Source organism: Antechinus flavipes, chromosome 2 (genome assembly GCF_016432865.1).
Source record: "Antechinus flavipes isolate AdamAnt ecotype Samford, QLD, Australia chromosome 2, AdamAnt_v2, whole genome shotgun sequence".
In the NCBI taxonomy this organism is placed as follows: Eukaryota; Metazoa; Chordata; class Mammalia; order Dasyuromorphia; family Dasyuridae; genus Antechinus; species Antechinus flavipes.
In genome coordinates, this window is record NC_067399.1 from 522,934,599 (window position 1) to 522,956,746 (window position 22,148).

The 22,148-nt window shown below is 37.0% G+C and overlaps 1 protein-coding gene across 5 annotated transcripts in view; it reads right to left on the reverse strand.

Moving 5' to 3' along the window:
- Positions 1–440: 440 nt before the first annotated feature.
- Positions 441–22,148, reverse strand: part of TNFAIP8L3 (TNF alpha induced protein 8 like 3) — a 28,191-nt gene continuing 6,483 nt past the window's right edge. Inside the window, exons 2-4 of one of the 5 annotated variants that reach the window (XM_051980652.1) lie at positions 12,029–12,124; positions 9,500–10,456; positions 441–2,209 (exon numbers count right to left, since the gene is read on the reverse strand). In XM_051980652.1, the coding sequence (XP_051836612.1) occupies positions 1,647–2,209; positions 9,500–9,527 (591 nt within the window). In that variant the 5' untranslated portion in view covers positions 9,528–10,456; positions 12,029–12,124 and the 3' untranslated portion in view covers positions 441–1,646. Of the gene's footprint in view, positions 2,210–9,499; positions 10,457–12,028; positions 12,128–20,125; positions 20,188–22,148 lie in introns of all 5 variants that reach the window. The other 4 variants (XM_051980651.1, XM_051980654.1, XM_051980653.1 and 1 more) reach the window with 4 other exon arrangements.

Sequence of the window (22,148 nt, forward strand, 5' to 3'; positions counted from 1 at the left end):
GGTGCAGAGGGTGCAATTGTTAATAATAGAATGTTTAAAAGCTAGAAGAGAACTTTAGTTCAAGCCTTCAGTTTACAGATCATAAAAGTTGAGGCCCAGGGGCCATAATTTGGCCAAGATCACCTAGCTACTTATGTGCCATTCAAAGGGGACAGTCCCAGATATCCAGAAGAATAGAAGCATGGATGTCAGGTTGGCTGGATTTACTGATCTTTGCTCCCTGCTCATAACATGAAACAGAACCACTCCCAATACCTGTTATGTGCCCCTCCTTTGTGATTAAAGGCCAGGACAATTCTTGAGAACATAGGGGCAAGAAGGATTCATCAACAATTCCATTACCTCTCTCCCTCCCCACTCCATTTCAGTTTAAAAAAATGATATTGTAGAGGCTGAAAATCTCTCTTGGTTAAGAAAAAAATTCAACACCTGCACAATGCTATTTTTCACTGAAGTGTTTAATAGACTTTGACAAAGGGAGCAATTCAAGTCTGACTAGTTGGCATCTGGGCCATTGCTGTTTTGGCTGATGTTGCAACCATGACCTCCCACAAGTCATCCATCCATGTATGGGCACTGCTGTCAGAGACAGACTACAGGGCCAGTTTGGACCATAATCTGAGACAATATGATCATTTTTGTTCCGGAGAATAGAGTGGGGCATGTGTTCTGACATCTGGATTTCTCTCCTGTCATTTCCACTGTTCTTATTATAGGGAAGCATCTCGTGGCAGGTGGTTTTTGTTTCTGAATCATAATCACAAGCTCCTCCTTTGTTCATAGGCACCAAAAATGGGGCTGTGAAACTTGGGAAAGTCAAAAATGAAGGAAAGATATACCTCCTGCTTGATTTTCATCCGTGCATTAGTATAATAAATCCTTATTGATTGTGTGTGCCTGGGTCAGATAGAGTTTCCTTGAACCATAGCTGATTACCCACACACATATATGAGATGTATGTATGTTTCTAGGGCAGCTATAGAAGGGACATTACCTCTCATTACGGACTAGGGACATATGCCCAGGAAATTATCTCCCATGAAGCATCATAACATCTGAAATAGAAAAACTCTTCATGACCTCTTATCATCCCATCCCAAAATAACTAAAGCATATTTCTTAATGATGCTAGAAGAGTGGGGAATATATTTTCTTGTGTTGGGAGGCTGTATTTCCTTAAATTTCTAGGTTGTTATTATTTTTAACAATCTGAACACCTGGAAGAAGACATTTAATTTAAAAGCCAGTTGTTTGCATTTTGTTGTTCTTTTCCTCTTTACCTCCTGAATTAATCACCCCTCTCACACTCAGAAAAGCTGAGTTGGTGGTCTCCCTTCATTTTGTTGTAGTTCTACGGACTAGTTTCCCTGCTTGGGATATGTTATCATTTATCCTTAACAAGTCTCTGAGGTGCCATCTATGTCAAGTACTTGCAAACAAACAGACATACATTAAAAATCCAACATCAAGGAGGTCCAAGAGTATACCTGGACTCAAATAAAATAGCATCTGCTAGATGAATGAGACAGAAAACTGATACATTTTATAGGATTTTTGTTTTGTTGTTATTGTTGCTGCTGTTTCTCATCAAAGACACTCGGTGACTGACTTTTTAAATCAAGGAAGAGGAAATGGAGGGAAAAAATTTAAAGAATTTTTTCCTCCAGCAATTTGTTGACTCCATCACAGATCTTTTTGAGGTTGGGCCGGCACTCTCCATCCAGGCTATAGAGAGCAGAGAGGAATTCCACATCTGCAAAGTGATTGAAGACATGGTTGATTCGTCCATGGGTCCTGGGAGTCAGGTGTCTCCCCACCAGTTCATGCACCAGATCTTTACACTCATTTAGTAGCTGGGAAAGCACGTTCTTATCAAAAGTGTACTCTACCTCATAGAAGCTCACAATGGTCATGGCTGTCTGATTTAGTTTCTTCCTGAGTTTCTCCACAATCTCCATTTCCTCTTGGTTGAACTGATTGTTTCGGTAGAGAATCCCGATTTTGATAGCCACTTTAATTAAGTCTTTCATTATCTTGTGGGCTTCCTTCTTGTTGTGAGTGTGTTCTTTGGTGACTCTGTAGAGCTCATCAAAGATCTCACTGCTGGTGTCATCGATAAGCATATTGGCCATGGTTTTACTAGCTAGTTTGCTCAGAATTTTCTTCTGTGCTTGAAGAGCAAGGTTCTTTGAGCTAAATAAGTCAGGGCCTAGAGGGAAAAGGAAAAAATTAAATTAGAATAACATGCTTTCTGCAATAGTAACAATATATGCTAATCCAACTCTTTTGCTTCCAGCAATGATGCCAGTTTTATGAAGTGAAAGAGGGTGGGTGGGATGTTCGTGAAAAATGAAAACCTCTCCCTTTATTACTTAATACTTTCCAGTGCAAATTCTGTTCAATTCTGTCTTCTCACTGTCCCTCACATATAGTATATCTCTAAGCCTTCCAAACTTTGCTCATACTGTTTTCCATCCTAATCATATTTGGAACATTCCCTTCTGCCTACTCAAATCCTAACCCTCAAGGCCCAGCTCACATCCCACCTCCTCCAGCTAGCCTTTCTGCATCACTCCAGCTTATACTGAAGTTCTATGACCTCCAGTTGGGTTCACAATATTTTTGACTTAGGCCTATAATTGTTCATCTGTATTATCTTTATTTCTCTAAAGAGATTAGGTCCTTGAGAGCAGGGTTTCTTTATTTATTTATTTTTACTCCTTTTATAGCCATTGAAAACCTAGCACAGAGTTGGATACTGAACAAATGTTCAAAAAATAAGTATTGGCCAAATGATACCTCACCAATTTTCACTGGCCATTGATACCTCATGGTGTGTCTGGAGACAACATGTGCTTAATAAATGCCTGATGCCTTCCTGGTGACCAGGAATTTCTAAATCATTGAAAATCACTTAAGAGTAATAGGGTAAAATATGTCCTTATATTCAAGTGGTTTATTGAACATGAATCAATTCTTTCTTTGTAATTCAGAAAGCACTTTGGGATCTTGCAGTGCTTTGGGAGTCATTGTTGGAGATCAATTTTCATTTTAATTGGATTCAAAATATTTACTGAGCACCTATAAAGGATAAAGAGCAGTGAAAAAATAAGGATGAAGAAGGTACGGTCCTCGGCTTCAAGGAACTTAAAATTATTTGAAGAGAGATGATACACAAATACACATAACACAGATAGAAAGAAATGAGAAAAATGAAATTTTGTAGGAGTTCACCATATTATATAGCAGATATGAGAGATGGTAGTTAATTTTATAAGTGAGGAAACAGGTCTAGGAGGTGAATTGCTCAAGCTCATCCAGTGGTTATGGGGGGAAAGAACTCAGGTAACTTGACGTCCAGCTCTTTCTGCTATGCTTTCTTGCCTCTAACTTTTACAACTCTTATTCAAATAAGATCTTTTTATATTATTACCATGGTTTATCATAGTATCTCCTTCCTAACTATAAATTTAGAGCTGGAAGGGCTTGATATGTCATCAGCACCAACCTTCCCCTTTACAGAAAAATCTCAGAGGAGTCAAACAACTTGCCTGGAGTCAGACCATTTCTAAGAGCCTGAAGTAGGATTGAAACTCAGATCTAACTAATGCCAAGTCCAGCACTTATCTGCTATGCTACCGTGACTTAGTAATCACTCTGCTCTGGAGGCAGTGTCCCATTTATTCATAAATGGTCACATATTGGTCACAATTCTGCAATGCCATTTATACCAATCTTTATTTGCTATTAGTTTCTAAAAAGAGGGATGCAAGTATTTTAGTTCTTATTTTAGTGCTTCCTCTTTCTGTCCCACATGGGGGACAGGGAAGAAAAAGAAAGGGGTCTGTTAGGTTCAGTGTGGCTTTTTTGTTGGCTCCTCAATTATGCTTCTAAATTACCTCCTGACCATTTGAGTGAGTTTTTACAAACTTCCTGTTTGTGCTCTTTCACAATCACTTTTACTACATTTTAAAATTTAAAAAGTGTGTGTGTGTGTGTGTGTGTGTGTGTGTGTGTGTGTGTGTGTGTGTGTGTGTCTATCTTTTCTTTATAGGCTCTGCCTAGCCCCCAAAGATTACAACATCTGGCAGCTAATTCCTATGACTCAGTCTACAACACTTTCCTTGTATCCCTGATTTAAACACACATTTAGTCTCCAGAGCTCTGCCTCTTAGGTCACGAGTGTGAAGCTAATAAGATTTCAGAATACCACCTGAGTGGCCCTGGATGTTATGCCTCCTAGTGTATTGTCCTCCAGAAATTCCATTTATCATTGGTCCTTCCCCCATGTCCTTTGATTACTGACTCCATCCTTCCAACCCTCATGACCAAGTTTGCTATATTTGTACTTAGGCAAGCAAGTCACGAAGTGTCTCTTACTATCATTCAAGATCCAGCTAGCTGTCTCCACACCTAATTATTGATTTTCCCACTTGGTTCTGTCTGCCCTTCATGTGCTCTTCCCTTGAAGGTATAATCTGGGTACAGCCTGCTGGAGAAGACACTATCTTACATTGCCCTGAAAGCCTCACCTCTGAGTCTTGTTGTTCTTCAAACCTCAGACACTTTTGTTTGTGGAGGGAAAAAACCTATTCTCCTCAGGTTATTTTGTGTGGGTGATAACATGACACCTAAAGTGTACAAGTGCTATTCCTGGACTAGGCTTGCCCTTGAATTCTCAGTTTAAGGCTAATTGTGATACTTTCCCACCTGATTCTGTATTTTGATTAACTCAACACTAGGATACAGATTTTAGTTATACTAAAGTTTCTATGGAATTAAGTATCATTAACTGCAGTTCTGCGTAAAAAGTGAAAGTTCCCCTCCTCTTTCCCATCCTCTCCACCCCACAATCTGTTCCCTGTACCTTTAGAACTTTTCTGGTCAGAATTCAGATCTCTCTTCCTCATTTATCCCCTCCTTAGTCCCTCTGACTCACCCAGATAAGTGCCTGTCCAAGCTTCCAGACACAGACTCAATAAACACTCAAGTACAACTCAAAGACAAACCCATCTGTACCCTGATCAGGACACACTTCCTCACAAACACTCAAAGTCACAATCCTTCTTCAGCACTGAATATTCTTTCTGAGGGGTTTGTCAACTCTTTAGTTCTGAAGTCCCCAGAAACAAAGGAACAATAGATACAAACACATCTTCTATTGATCTCACAGCAAATGACTCCCACAATGACCGTTTCCTTTACGGTATTAGAAAACACAACAAAAATTCAATGACAAAAGAGAACCAGGCTTGTCATTTCTAGGAATGATTTCTTATCCTCGATGCTTTTGGAGTGGACAGAGAGGGTGAAAGGAGAGGAAGTCATCAAGGTATTGGAAAAAGGAGATCCAGATTCCATTCCTAGCTGACTTGGACCAATGTGACCTTGAGAAGATAGTAAACAATAATAGCTCATATTTATACTTTATAAACTTTAAAGTGTTCTCCACATCTCCATGTGAGATGGATAAGAGCCTTAAAAAAAAAGGGAAATGGACCCACATAACAACTCTGTAGAGTAGTTAGAGCAATTATTATTGTCTCCATTTTACAGATATTGAAAGCTGAGACTCAATGAGGTTAAGTTATTTTTCCATGGTTACACTATTTGCCATCTAGCTGTGGTAAGCCAGTTTTGAGATTTGTCAGTATCAATATGGATTGGATCCAAACAGCACAATAGCGTTATATCCTCCAGCAATGTTCAGCAGCTATTAAACTGGAGCAGAGGAAACAGAAGGTGAGGGTAACCCTTGGATAAGATTAAGTAAGAGTGAACAACAATAGGATAAGATGGCAAAGGGAGAAAACAGTATATCGGTGAATTAGCAATAGGATCAGGGCTCTGATGGAAAGAAAGTAAAGATAATTCAGGGTGGAAATAGTAGTTCTTAACCTGGGGCCTGTGAACTTGTTTTTTTAAAAAATAACTTGAAAATCACATTTCAGTATAACTGGTTTCATATGTAGTCTTTTGTATTTTAAAACATTATCAGAAAGGAGATCAATAGGCTTCACCAAAATGCCAAGGCTTTCATGATACTAAAAATATATATAAACGAATAAAGTTAAGAATCTTTACTCTAAAATTTGCAATGAAACCAAAGTATAGGTTTATAAGGGCTAAGGCAGTGAGAGAGATGGAAGGTTAGAAAATTATGATAGCAGAAAGAAAGGATTTTCAGAATTCAAAAGTATAAGAGTAATGAGTGATGGGTGAATTTTGACTAAGACCATCTCATTGGGTGGTTATGGAGGAGTGAACAGGTTATGAGAATTGTAGAGGTTGATGAATTGTGAAAATAAGGTGTTTGAGGGACATTTATTTATATACTGAAGTTCCCAAGTATAAATGTGGGAGTTGAGATGGATAAGAGCATTACAAGATAGAATTGGTATTGAATTCCATGGAGAAGCACTGAAAAGAAACTGGGAGTGAATAGATAATTTTAATAAGGATATAGCCAGTATAATGCAGATGGAAGAATCTTAAAGGAGGAGAGATAGCTGAATCATGGTGGCAGAGAATTGAGAAGTAGCAGTGAGGAACAAAGGATATATATATCTGGTCCATTCTATCACAGAGCACCCTGTATTGGAGAAAGTTAGCCAGAGGATGTAGTGTCTTAGAGTACAAGAAAATGTAAAAACTTCAAGAAAAAGAGGATCAAGAATCAAGAGGAATTTATTAATGCTAAAATAGGAGTACTCAAAGGGCACACTGAAAGTGAACGTACAAAAAGAGGGTTGAATTGAATGAGAATTGGACAGTGAGGAATAGTAGCTGGGAAAAATGGAGACTCTTCTTTTGTAGTTTATAAGGATCAGCAGAGGAAGAAATTGGGAATTTGCTAGCAATAGCAGAGGGCAGCAAAGGGCTATTGAACTGTGAATTTAATAGTGTTTCTACTGGGTCTGTATCCCAAAGAGAGCATAAAAAAGGGAAATGGACCCACATATGCAAAAATGTTTGTAGAGCCCTTTTTTTCAGTGGGCAAAGAACTGGAAACTGAGTGGACACCTATCAGTTGGAGAATGGCTGAATAAGTTATGATATATGAATATTATGGAATATTATTGTTCTATAAAAAAAGATCAGTAGGATGATTTCAGAGAGGCCTGGAGAAACTAACATGAAATGATGCTAAGTGAAGTGAGCAGAACCAAAAGAATATTGTACATGGCAACAACAAGATTATGTGATGATTAACTCTGATGGACATGGCTCTTTTCAATGAGGTGATTTCAGGCAATTCCAATAGATTTGTGATTGAAAGAACTATTCACATCCAGAGAGAAAACTATTGGGAATGTAGATCAAAGCATATAGTATTTTCACTTTGTTATTGTTGTTTGCTCATTTTTTCTTGTATTTTTTTCTTTCATCTTTTGATCTGATTTTTCTTGTGTAGCATGACAAATACGGAAATCTGTTTAGAAGAATTGCACATATTTAAACTATATTGGATTGCTTGCTGTCTGTGGGAGGGGTTAGGGAGAGGGAGGGAGAAAAAATTGGAACACAAGATTTTGCAGAGGTGAATGTTGAACTATCTCCACATGTGTTTGGAAAAATAAAAAGCTATTTAGAAAAAAAAGAAGAAAAAATAGCACAGCACCAGTTGAATGGAGCTCCTACCCTTTTGGTTACTGTGAAATATGAACTGTCTCTTCTCTATAAACAGAGAAGAAGAAGCTGGATCAACAGAGAGATCAAGTTGGGCATAAATTATTAATCAACAGATATTTATTAAGTATCTACTATATGCTAGTTACTGCATGAGAATCTAAGTATGATGAACCAATTTCTATACATGGTGAATTTATATTATGAGGCAACAAGAAAATGTAAGTATATAATATAATAAAAATAAAGAGAATAAACAGATAGTTTCTTGCAAAGTAGTTTGGGAGAGAAGGCATTAGTAGTTAATGGAGGGTTAAGCAAAGGATCTGGGTAGAAAGTGATGCTTGAGCTGCATCTTAAAGGAAAAGAGAGATTCTATGAGGTAATAAAAGATGAAAGTGAGAAAGAAGTGTAATCCTGGCATGCAGGATGATCAAGTACAAAGCAACCTTTGCTGCACTTCCCAGTGGATGGTAGATAGAGTAACAGGTGATCTTGAAGATAGGGCCTCAGCTGAAGACTACAAATGGGGCTTAGGAAGTAGTTAAGAGATAGAAAGTGCTGGATAAAAGTACTTTATCCCTTTTCTGCAGGAGAGAGGCTTACTAACCATAGCATTTTCCAGAAAAGGAGAGAGATGATCAGATACCCCTGAAAATTGCTTGAAATAAAGATGTAATTCCTAATAGATAATAGCATATCACCAGATATTGCTAATTCTGATCAGAGGTGTCATTATTTGTCATATGTGTGTTCCATATGTACATGCCCTGTGAATGATTCCTATATATATCTACTCTTTCCACTAAGAAGGGGATGTGTGTACAAGGGGAAATGAGTTACAAGTTTATGAGAGATGTTCTGTGGTCATTTTCATTTCTTCTTTTTTTTTTTTTTTGTGCTTTGCTTTTAACCATGTTTTCTGGCTAATTAGGAAAAAATAAAATTTGGGAGCTCATAAATTATGGTTTTGAAAGAATTCTTGAGGGTTGATAAGTAAGAGAAGTCCTGGAAATTACATTTTTTGTTTCTTCAATTAATCCTTATAAAGTATGATTATGAGGATTTTTGTCAATCTGGTTACCTTCTTTCTGGTATATCAATTTCCTTCTTAAAATGTTATACCAAGAAATGATCATAATCTGTAGTTATGGTATGAACAGAGGGAATGACTACTATAAGATCACTACCTTTCTCATTCTTGATGTTATGTCTCTCTTAATACAGCCTAAAATTGCATTAACTTTTTAGGGTGCTATATCACACTTTTGACTGATACTGTAGTATCAGTTCACGAAAACCCACCCATTTTTCAGAAAAACTTCTATTTAGCCACAATTCCTCCAGCTTGTACAAGTCAAGTTGACTTTTTTACATTTAACACTATTAAATTTCATCATAAACCTGGAAAGTCCAGGTTCAAGTACTAATTCTGACACATACTGGTTATGTGACCATGGGGACAGAAACTAACCTCTCAGTGCCCTGAACACCTTTTGTAAATGTAGATAGAGCTGAACTGTTGATCTGAATGAGGGGAAGGAATTTCTACTCAGAGATTTCCTCACACCGATAGTCACAGGGTTGGATCCTCCTTTGCCACCTCAATGCCCTCCTCTTCCTGCAACCAAATCATATAATTTAATTTGACTAATGAAGCAGCGAGGGAGCACAGGAGATCAAGTGTTGAATTTGAAGTTAAGAAGACATGAGTTCAAAACCCAGACACTTACTAGCTCTGTGACCTTGAACAAGTCATTTAACTTCTTCCTGCCTCAGTTTCCTCAACTATAAAATGGGATTAGTAACAGTGTCTATCTCACAGGGTTGTTGTGAGGATCAAATGAGATAGTATTTGTAAAGTACTTACCAAAAGGACTAGCACACAGTTTATCCATCTATACTTCCTCCCTCCCTTCCTCTTTGCTTTTTTCCTTCCCTTCGTCTCTCCTGTCTTCCTCTACCCCTTCCTTTCTTTTTTCCCTTCTTTCCTTCCTTCCCTCCCTTCTCTTTCTCTTTTCTTTCTTCTGACAATTCAATGTGTTAGCTATTCCTCTAAGCTTTGAATCACCTATAAATTTGATAAACGTGCCATCTGTACATTATTCACTGACAAAAATGTAAACAACAAAGGATCTAGCATCCTAGTAAAAACCTTCTTTCAAGATAACTCAGAACAACTATTAATGACTATTCCTTTGGGTCTTGCCATCCAAATTATTCTAAACCCACCTAATTAAATGCACTGGCCTAGAGCTGTGAAATATTTAACTAAATGAAAAATATAATATAACATAGATAACATTTTATTACAAAATTAAGTCATCATGTGGCCCATGGGGAGCTTTATGAATTAGTGGCTCTCCTTTCTATTTGAATTTGACACCACTAGTCTATCCCATATCTCTTCATCTCTTTACACAAAAATTTAATGGTTCACTAAAATCCCGATAAAATAGAGCTACCCTACCCTACTCCCTTTATCGACTAGTTTAGTTAACCTTGTCAAAAGAAAATGAAGTTGGCCTGGCATATTGTTTATAATCATCATTTCCTCTTCTGAACGTTCACAAACTAAATCTTTCATAGTATAATATAAAATTTTTTCTGGAAATAAAATCTGGTTCACTAGTTTGTGACTTGAAGACTTAAGTATTTATTTTTTAGCAAATCGGGAATGTGCAATTCTTTATTCCTTCAGCACTTCTTTTGACTTCCACGATTTTTCAAAATCATGATGATTTCTCAGAAATCACTGTTGTTTCAGTATCCAAGTTTGAGGGACCAGTGTTTTTTCTCTTGTGATGTTGGTGGGTTAGTTCTTTTCCTAGAAGATAAGAAAGTGTCCTCAAGACTTGATTGGGCTGAGAGATTAAGACTCAAGGCTCCTAGCTGTTGAAGCCCATGAAAAGATCCTGTTCACCAAAGTTAACAAGTATTTATTAAACCCTTACTAAGTGCAAGGCAAGGAAAGCATAAAAAGAGCTGACAACATGGAACAGTGGTCCTTTGGACTTGGCCCGGTTCCCAAGGTTCAAGGAGGCACCATATCCTGCTCTATTAACTCCTTTCATATGAGAGCAAAGGTGTGTGGGGGTCTACCTGAGTTGAATGCTATACTGTGTCTTTGTTAAGAATCTTTTCTATGTTTTGACTAAGAAAACCTCCTTTTATTACTTGCTGAATGACCTACGAATAGTTTATTTGATTCTAATATTGGATTTAATATACCAGAGGATCAGCCTGAGTCAGGATTTACAACAAGAATGTAGAGTTCATATAGCCTCCTCTGCATCCCTACTACCTCTCTTTTCCTTCAACTAAATTATTGATTTGGCCTAATGGATCAGGTGACACAATGGCTGGAATGATGGATTTGGAGTAAGGAAGAATTTATTTCAAACCTTTCCTTAAGTGTCTTGCTAGTTGTAGGATCCTAAGTAAGTTACAACCTCTGCCTGCCTCAGTTTCCTCGTAATAGCTACCTTCCAGGGTTGTTGTGAGGAAAGAATGAGATAATAGTTAAAATGCTTTGCAAAACTTTAAGTTCTATGTAAAGTTAGGTATTATCTTATTCTGCAACCATTTCATTATCAATCCCCTGATAACAATTTTTATTCTATTCTTTTCAATACTAACCAAGATCATTCTTTTTGGTGGACAAAAAAGAAACGAAATAGAGTTTAACAGCTCAGATCTTTGTCATGGATTATCATTCCAACCATCTAAGCAGTGGTGCTATATCTTTCTTATTCTCCTTTTCCCTCCAACATAGCTTATGAAACCTTTTTAGTTTCCCCTACCTCATCTCGTTCTTAATTTTAGAACTTTTGACATATTTCTCAGACTTTTGTATTTATTCTCCTTCATGCATTCTTGTTTTTATCTTTTGTATATGTTTTAAAAAACATCCCTTAGGATCACTCCTCCTTTCCTTTCTCTTTGAAATAGTTCTTTTTCTGTGGCTTTATAATTTGCTTCTTGAGATTTTCCCCATTCATCTTGTGCTGATTTCCTCAGCGGAATTTTAATCCATAGGAGATTATCTATTCTTTTAACACTTTGAAATCTGCTCTTTCAAATCTAGGGAAAGATAATTCCCAGTTTCTTTTTCTCTATCACACAAATTCTAGGATAGAGAGGTCACTTCCATCCATTCAGGTGAACATGCTTCAAAACTTGACACAAAGGCAAAAGTATTTTCCTACTGGAGATTAGAAGTAGCATCCTATATTTCCTTTCTGTCCCTCAAGAGAAATCAAATTGTCTCTGTCTCCTATAATGAAATCCAATATAAATTTACCCTAATAAAAAAAAATCAAATACTCTTTCTGTTTTCCTGATCACCACTTTCTGGTCTATCCTTAAAACTTCCTTAAAAGCAAAGACTGTTTCCTACCTTTCTTCTTCTTTGAAGTCTATCTTCCATCTGTCTAAGGCATACACAAACACCTCTCTGAGCACAAACGTTTTCTTCTAGGCAGCTTCAACAAGCCTGCTAACAAGCAAGAGAAAGCTCTTCTGACTTTAAACCATTTCTCTACTTCACCCCAGATTCTATCCTGCCTATTCTAGTCCCAACAAGCAGCATCAATCATTTACTGTGCTAGAGATTTAATGGGCTAGGGATTTCATTAACCCATATTATTATTAATCTCTAATTCCAAAAGCAATTCAGCAGTAGTTCACCTCCTTCACAGCTTGTTTATTCACTTGTTCATTCACTCCTATGATATTTCAGGACCTGGGAGAAGCAGGCAATAAAGAGATATTTCTGATTCTCTGAAGTGTACCATCTTCTTTGTGGCAATTCCCATGTGATTCTCTGCTTAAATACTGTTTAAAAATCCAGTCTCAGTCAGAAAGTTAACAAATTCTGGGCCTTGTATTAGTAGCAGAGATAGAAACTTGTTAATGTACCCACTTTGGCAAATGGATTAATTCAACAAAAATGACAAAGTAGTTTGCCTTTAATAGTCTCTTATATATGGATTCAGGATATGAAATTTTAAACAGTTAAGTGGACCAATGCCTGTCTTTTATTACAAAAAAGAAAAAAAAAATCTTTCAAAATAGGGTATGTACTTGCAGGCACAGAAGATTTATTGACATAGAAAGCTATATCATTTTCTAATTTTAAACCATTACATAATAGTGGAGAGGTAATGTAGGCAAAGATAATGAAAAGCCTTCTCTTGAATAAAAAAGGTCTGGATTCTAATTCTGCCTCTGATATATATACTATATATGCTATGATCATAGGCAAATCATTTAATTCTTGAAAGCAGACAACTACTCCCCAAGTCATAGAATAATTAACTGATTTGAAGTAGGGGAAAAGTTTCCATATTCAAAGTTCATGGAATGAAATCACAGGTTAGGATCCTCTTCCCCCCAAAACAACAACAAAACAAAATAAATTAACCTCTCACTTTAGTTAATTTTACTAGAAGGAAAGACAAATTATTAGCTATTATCATTTTCCTGAGCTGAACAAATGATGAAAAGGAAGCCAGAAGGTGTTTCTGGATGAGAGACAATTGAGCAGACGGCATTATGTGTTACTGAATGTTCCATTTAATGTTTCTTATTGAAATTTGAATTTTATGATGACATTTTTGGATCCCAATCAATTTGAATTCCAAAGAGCAGGAAAGGGATGAATGTGTAATATGTTGTTTATAGCACCTATTACGTATCCTCTGTAGTAATTCATTTTCTTCATTGACAGGAGATCCAAACTTTGCTGAAGCAGTTTAGAAGGAGAGAACAATAATCTGTATGCCCATGGATCTCTCACCCATATTGTCCAGCACAATGGAGTGACAAGTAATGAGGGCCTTTGCTTATAGAGGTTTTGACTGTGAAATGAGAAGCAGAAAATTTGAAGTAGAAAACATCTGAAGTTTTTATTCCCAGAGTAATTCTAGGGTCTCTTCAATTGAGTTTCTAGACCTTACTGGGAGTCCTATCCACAGGCTCAGTGAACTACATATAAAAGAAATATTAAGCTCAGTCTTTTAAATTTCTCAGCAAGTAAATATCTTCTGTGTCTTAGAGGTTTTGATTATACATTCCTATCTCATAGAACTCACAAAGTGTTAATACCAGAAGAGACCTTAGAAACCACCCAGTGCAACAATCTCATTTTACAAATGAGGCCAGGAGATGTTAGTAGAAGAAATGGAACTAGAAGTTTTCCTGTACTTAAAAGTTAGGATCACCCGAAGCATTCTGAGATGAAGAGAGACTACATTTGTTTTGTTTGGCCCCAGAAGGCAGAACCAGTGACTGAAAGTTGTAGAGAAACAGATTTGAGATCCATGTCAGATATATCTTCCTAATGGTTGGAGCAAAGGTTCTTAACCTGGTTCTAGACCTCCAAAGGGACTAAGGAGAAATTTCAGGAGAAAAGTCTATGAATTTAGATGGGGGGAAAGTACATATTTATTTAAAATAATGGGTTTCCTTTGTAATCTTCTGTATTTTATGTCTTAAAAATATTATTCTGTGAAGGGACCCACTGACTTTACCAGACTGCCAATGAGATCTATGACACAAAACAGGTTAAGACTTCTAGATTAGATATAGTTAAAAAATCAGGTTGCTTTAGTCCAATGTGAGTTCACTCTCAGTAGAGGTCATCATAGATTTGGAGCTGAAAGCTTTTGAAAGCTTTCAGATAACTGTTTCAGACCAGTGTTGTTAAACTCAAATGGAAATTGGGGGCCATATTAATCCATACATAAGGATCCCTGCAGTCATTTATTGATTTAGCAATGTTTTCTATATTTTATTTATTATATTAAATATTTCCCAATTATACTTTAATCTGGTTCTAAACACACTCAGGAGTGTTGTGGTCTGCTTGTTTGACCTCTGATCTAGACCACCTCTTTTATTTTATAATAAAGAAACTGAGAACTAGGGAGATTTAAATGACTTGCCCATGGAAATGCATCAGAGACTCTGGTCCATCGTGACTCTTGCAGACTGGAGTTCTGTCCAAAAGCCATACTTGGCTGCCACAGTTGTAGGAACCAGGGCCAGGGCTAGGACTGCCACTCCCTGCAGTACCCTGCCTACCTCTGCTTGCATTGCTAAGGCCTCCAGTCCAGCTGGTGCTGGTATTCCTGACTACAGAAATGCCTTTGAAACTAAGTTTTCTCACTCTTTCCACTATATCACACTGCCTGCCTTTCCTTCCTTAGGGCAACAGAAACAGGAGAATGGAGACTGAGAAAAAAAAACTACAAACTTCAACTCTAAACTGGAATTAAACTAAAACTAGTATTGAGATTTGTCTAAGGTCATTAGTTTACTAGTTAATAGCAAAGTTAAGACAAGAGTCTAGGTCTTCTGCTTCCCTGGCTTTCCCGTTACTACTTGATCAGTCCTTCCTGCTCTTCTCCAACTTCCCAAGTTCATACAAACCTCACCCTTGCTTCTGCTCCCAGACTTCCTTATTTCTGTCTAAGCAGAAAGGGAATCAGAGCAAGGTAAGGGTGACGGTCAAGGATTAGCAAAGCATGGAGCAGAACCCAGAGTTGCTTAGCTTTCTTTCTCTCAGGGAACCCAATCTGCTTTCTTTTTTCTATTAAAAAAGAAATTTATCCTGCAATTATAATCTATTAGTTACAGACTGTGAGAACCAGAGGTTCAACTAAATAGATTTCTAAGGACTGCACTTTAAGAAGTCAAAGGTATCAATCTGACTCCCCTACCACGTAAATACAAGCTGCTACCATTGCTGGTATATCTTTATAAGAGAAACTAACTAAATTGTTTTCCCAAAGGGCTAAAAGAGAACTTAATAGAACAAGCATATTTTACTGATGAAAATATAACCCAGAAGCTAGTGGCTGTCTCCGTGGCTTTTCAGCAACTTTAAAAAATTTGGACACAATTGAAGTATGGATTTTTTTTTCTTGAGTGAGAACTGAGTTACAAAATGCTGGTTTGTATTAGGGTGTGTCTGGCACTTTTTGTGCTGCCAAGTTGGTCCTTTTTTTTTTTTTTTTAAACAGTCCACACACTAGTAGATTTTCCATTAACAAGCTCAAATTTATTCCCAGGCTGTGATGCTGGAGAAACTCAAGAAGTACTTTACATTTTCCTAAAGAGGCCTCAGGATTTATGGCATGCGGTTGCCTAAAAAGAGCATTTCATGTACAAATTTAAAGAAAGGTATTTTTAATCTAGCATACTTCAATATATGTGGGGAAAGGACTTTAATTTGCCTTTGGAAGCCTCTTTAATTGGGTTGTTGAGGGAAACATGTTTTCTAGGATCTTCATCATTTTCACTTCTATACTGGTATGGAAAACAGACCAAACACCCACCTACACGAGTATTTTTACATAGAGGGGAAGAGAAGGCAAGAGACTGAAAAATCAAATAAAATCAGCTGCAAGGTACCTTTACTGAGATTTGCAAGAGAATCGAATAGGAGCTAATAGTAACCCAACAAAAAAATAAATGATTGCATGAAGGGAGAGTACAGTGAAAAGCAATGATGATGTAGTTTAAAAGCAGGTGCTAGGTTTTTTAATTTTTTTTAAAGGGAATGAAAAGTACAAGGACGAAATAAAAACAACATATATAACAAATCACAGCAAAGCCTATATGGTGAATTGTATTAACCATAATGATAATGGCTGTGGTGCAGTAGAAAGAACATTGGTTTTGAAGTCTGAGTCTGGATTCAAATCCCATCTGAGCTATTTACTACATGAGTGACCTCCCTCAGGAAATCATTTTCATCACCTGCAAAATGAAGGGATTGGACAAGATGGCCTTTGAGGTTCCTTCTAGTTCTATACCAGGAGTTTCCTAACCTGAGGGTTCCTAACCTGAACCAATTAAAAAATATATTTTTGATAGCTATATCCAGGAGTGTGCTGGAGCTCATTGTTAAATTTTCAGTTAACAATTTACAATTCAGAAATCAGTAACAACTATAAAACAAGGCTTGATCTGCTGTTTTAGTTACCATCTAGACTTAAGAAAATGATGGAGAAAATATTAATAATGCAAATTAAACTTAAAGGTATACCATGCATATATATATATATAATATATATATATATATATATACACACACACATATATAAACATACACACATATTAAACATCTACTAGCACATCCCTGCCTATATTTCAATATAATTGACTTCCTTTGTAATTCCATTAATTTTATTCTGTTCAGAAGAGATCCATAGGTTCCATCAGACTGCCAAAGGGGTTCCATGACACCAAAAAAATCATTGCTCTAGATATGTTTTTATCTGCTTTTTAACTGTGATTACTCTTATCTTCTACTATCCTTTAATACTAACCCCTCACACCAAATAAACCTCCCTCTTCACTAGCCCTTGTATGTGCCATCTTCATTCATTCATCCATCCATTTTCTATGGAAACCACTATGGTTAGTGCTAAAGGAAATAGGAAGTTTAGACACTCTGTCCTGCCTTGATGGGGCTTATAGTTTAGTAAGAGTGATAACATAGTAGAGTGGAAAGAACATTTTGAAGCAGAGTTTAATTGGGAAGCTATTCTTATAGAACAATCAAATGAAAGCAAATGAGTTTGCTACAAGAGAGAATATATAGAAAGAGGGCTAAAGGCAGAATTACAAAAAATACATATGATAAAGAATTGGGGGGGGGGGAAATGAGAAGGAATGGTTTGGGAGAACCAAGAAATATGTTGGCTCTAATGACAAGAAACTATCGGGTAGTCCTTTCCAGTTTTAAATCTGAGGACGCCGAGGCATATAGATCATTATAATATAAACTATATCATAAAAGGTACATACTCAACAAAGAGTAACATGAAATCTGAGAGGGAAACTCATTACTACTTTGGAATCATGGAAGGCTTCAAGAAGGAGGGAGTGTGTGGGTTGAGCTTTAAAGAATGGGTAAGAATTCAACAGGTAAAGAGGGGGAGGGAGAACATTTCAAGACATAAGAGTGAACAAAGACAATAAAGTAGAAAAGCATAGAACATCACTGAAAATGAATCACACCACCCACACCTCCTACCAGAGAGGTGATGGACTTAAAAATCCAATAAGCTATGTATTTCTGGGCATGGCCAATGCAGAAATTTGTTTTGTGGACTAGGTTTGGTTGTTGTGAGGGTATTTTTATTTGGTTTTTACATTTTTGCTGTTTTTATTGTTGCAGTGGGAGGGAAAGAGAAGGGGAGGAAAATATTATTTATCAAGCACTGTCATGAAGGGAGGAAAAGAAGGTAGGAGACCTACTAGAAAACTATTGTAAGTGCAGGCTATTGGTAATTAGGGCCTCAAATAGTCTCGGTAATAAAGGTAGAGGGGTAGAAGAGATGTTATGGAGATAAAATCCCCTTTTGAATATGAGAAGGAAGAATTAAAGGAAATCTTAACTTTTCCAACAGTAGGAAGTGTCTTTGACAGGAGAAGGAAAAGATTAAGGAGGGAAGAGTTTTGTTTTGGATAATGTTGAGTTTCAGGTGCTAATAGAACATTCATGTGACAATATCCTGAAGTTGATTCAGAAATGCAGGTTTTGAAATTAAGTCCTTTAAAGGTCTTATATTTGTCTTTGTGTTTCTAGTACCCAGAAAAACATCTTGCACTTAATGCACATTGTTGGAATCTTTACAAACTGCTAACAGCACATAATAAATGTCTGTCTTCTTGAAAGTTTAATTTGGAAGATGTCATTCAGGAACAATTGAAGGATAGTAAATGAGCTTGCCACAGTAGAGAATATGTTGAAAAAAGGCCAGAGACAAAATGATAAAGACATACTTAGAAAAATTGGAGAAAGGACTAAGAATGGTTAGAGAGCTTAGGAGAACCAAGAGAAATGTGTGATCTCTCATGACAAGGTAGAATATTCAGCAACACAAAGTCAAGGAAGATTGTGTTCAAATCCTGGGTATGACACCTACTACCTGCCTGATCCTTCTCTAGACCTCAGTTTCCATATCTCCCAAAAAATGAATAGTTTGGATTATTATGGCTTCTAAAATCCCTTGTGGGTCCAAATCTATGACCTTTCTTGACAGAAGATAATAATCAATTAATGCTTTACAAGGAGGTAGTACAATTAGATTAAATAGAAAAGAGAGAGAGGTTTGGAAGTGGCTGGGAAATTAGGGAAGGCATTGATTTAGCTTGACTTAATATATTATCTGTAAACTGATATGATATCCAGGAAGTCTTCCTTGATTGAGAAGTGATTTCTCTTTTTTTCTATCTATAACACTATCTATACCATTATGGGCTTGCCTTTTCTCCCCAACTAGTCCAAAAGCTCAGTGGGGACCAAGAATCATGCCTTTCCTTCTATAATTCCCATAGCGATATGCACATAGGAAATGTTCAAAGGTTGCACCTAAAATGGAATGAATGCTCCTTCTGCCTTGCTCTTCCCTTTGGATTTACACTTGAAAGTCATATATAAGCCAATATATAATGTGGAAAGCAAAAAAAAAAAAATAGTCTAATTCTTTTGCTTTATTTTTTTCCCCTGGAAACCATCCATGAAGATTATTGTTCAAAAGATATTAATATAGTTTTGAAGTCTTCACAGTTTGTTCTCCTAGCTTCCAAAATTCTGTGGGGAATTGAGGGGGACAAAGGATTCTTCTATATGTATAATCAGATCATCCATTCATAGGATGATTGCTGAGCCACCTATCAGAACAGAAAAGTGGTTTCAAATCTGGCCTCTTTAGGATCATTGAATTAGTTATATTGAATCAACCATTCTTTTTTTTTTTTTAATTTTTATTTAATAATTACTTTATATTGACACTCGTTTCTGTTCCGATTTTTTTTTCCCTCCCTCCCTCCACCCCCTCCCCTAGATGGCAAGCAGTCCTTTATATGTTGGATATGTTGCAGTATATCCTAGATACAATATATGTTTGCAGAACCGAACAATTCTCTGAATCAACCATTCTTTATGTAAAAATAAGCCATCTAAATTCTAAGAAATCTGAATCTGGCATGGGAAGAAGACCAACATAGGCTGGAAAAGTGTTTAAGGCTTTAGAGAAGAGATAGAATTTATCAGAGGATCATAAATCTAGACATGGAAGGTTTTTAGAAGTCATAGAATCCAACACTTTCATTTTATGAATGAAAAAATAAGGTTTAGAGAGGTATGGTCACATAGCTCAAGAGCCTGGATTTGAACTCAGCAAACTTTCTACTATGACACAAAGGCTTGGTTTAGACCTTGAATGATTGGGGATGATGCTGCAGAAAGAAAGCACATGCGTTAGGGGTGGGATGGGTGAGTAGAATGAGTAAATAGAAAGTAGAAAAAAGAATGGCATATTTAAGAGTGAGACAAACTTGGCTAGATTGAGGCCTCAATGATTGAGTAGGATTGTGAAGAGATGGAGAAAAGAGGAAAATATCCAAGCTGGAGGAATAGCATGAGCAAGGCAGTAAAGACAGTAGTTCTCCATTTCTACAAATCTAAATTACTCACCAGCAATCACTATAACTCTCCCACCCTCTCTAGGGTAGTGTTCTTAATGTGGGATCTTGAAACTTAAAAAAAAAAAAAAGATTTTGAGGGAAGGAGGGGAAAAATTGGAACAAAAGGTTTAGCAATTGTCAATGCTGTAAAATTACCCATGCATATAACTTGTAAATAAAAAGCTATTAAAAATTAAAAAAAGGATTTTGATAACTATACTTCAGTATAATTGGTTTCCTTTGTATTACTCTATATTTTATTTTATGCACTTTAAAACATTCTGAGAACTCCAAAGGTTTGACACAAGATAACACAAACCCTGCCCTCAATCTGAGATCACTTAAGTCAGTACACATCCTTTCTACCAAAACCTCCTTCCCTATTCTCTCACATTCTTGCTCAGTATCTACCTAATTTCTTCACTTAGGCTTTCAATCCATCATTCAGCATCTCCCATTATTCCTCACTTATTCCCTACACTGAACCTAGACCTACACCCCACTTAAGACTTCTTTGTCAACTATCTAATGAATGTTGCCTTCTCAGGATTTCTAAACTCTCTTACCTTCCTAACCTTTTAAGGAACCATGGTGCCCATCATCCCCACTGATTGCTTTTTCTCTTGTCTATAACATTCTTGTAGGAAAAGACAGAGCCATACATAGGCCATCACAAATTCAAGATATCCAACTTCTTCCTGGCCCCCGCTGTTGCTCTCAGTCTTTCTTCTTCTTTATTTTCAATGGGTTGAACACTTTTATTAAGCTACTAAGAACTAGGTAGGCATCATGATACAAAAGCAAATCCAAAAAGGCCCTATCATAAGGGAGCATCCAAATTCCATTTCCAATAGAAAATACATGCTGAAAAAGCAAAAACTTAAAACTCCATTAAGACTTTTGGGACAACCTGTATCAAGAAAGAATTTCAAAGTAATTGAGAATGGAAAAGCATGAACATCTGGAAAGATTAGGAAAGACTTCCAATAGGAGGTATCACTTGGGCTGAGCGGGGAAGGAAATGAGAAAATCTAAAAGGCAGAGGTGAAAAGAGAATACATTCCATTCCAGGTAAAAGGGACAGCCTGCACAAATAATGAAGATAAATCAAAAACTCATACTTTTATTAGGCAACTACTACATTTTACTTAGCACCTATTCTTTATGTGGTGGGTGTTGGGGGGATACAAAACCAAAAAAACAATACCTGCTGACAAGCTGAGTAATGTGTGAGGAATAATAATTAGTTGGGCTTTGAATATGTAAAATGGAGTAATGTGTAGTAAAGACTGGGAAAGTAAAGCTGACCCTGAGTGTGAAAATTTTTTCTCTTCCTAACAGCATTCACTGTGAGCATTATTATAGGCTTCTCTCATTAAATTTTCCATTGCTCTCTCTGTAAATTTTATTTCTCTGGGCTTTAGTTTGCCTACTTTCAAAATGGAGAAAATAATGCTGCTCTTCCTTTTGGGATTGTTGTGGGAAGAATGCTTTGTAAACCTTAGAGTGCTATGGAAGTATGGGGGCTGATTACACCCCTCTCCCTACCACACACACTCCACCCACACCCCAGTCTTAGTGGATGACTTTACCTCCTACCAACATTGAGATTCTGGCCAGACATCTCAGCTGCACTTTGTATTTTTTTTCCCAACTGCCTACAAGACACCTCCACCTCAGATGTTTTGCTATCACCAGAAGCTTAACACAACTGAAATGGATTTTATCGTTCCCCATTGCTGTCAGAAGCATTGTCATCCTCCCAGGCTAGAAAGCTTCAAAATCACCTTTGGTTCTTCCATCTCCATCATGCCCTACATCCAATTTGTCACTGTATCCTGACAACCAATCCTTTGAAACCTCTTCCTTTGAAATCTATCTTTTCTTCTCTGTCCCACTGCTATCTCTGTGGCTCAGTCCCTCGTCATCTCATGCTTGGATTATCGCAACAGTTTTACAGCTGAGCTTGTTTTCCGTCTGTCCCCTACTCCTCTTCACTGCCGCCAGACTAGTCTTCCTAAAACACTTCCACC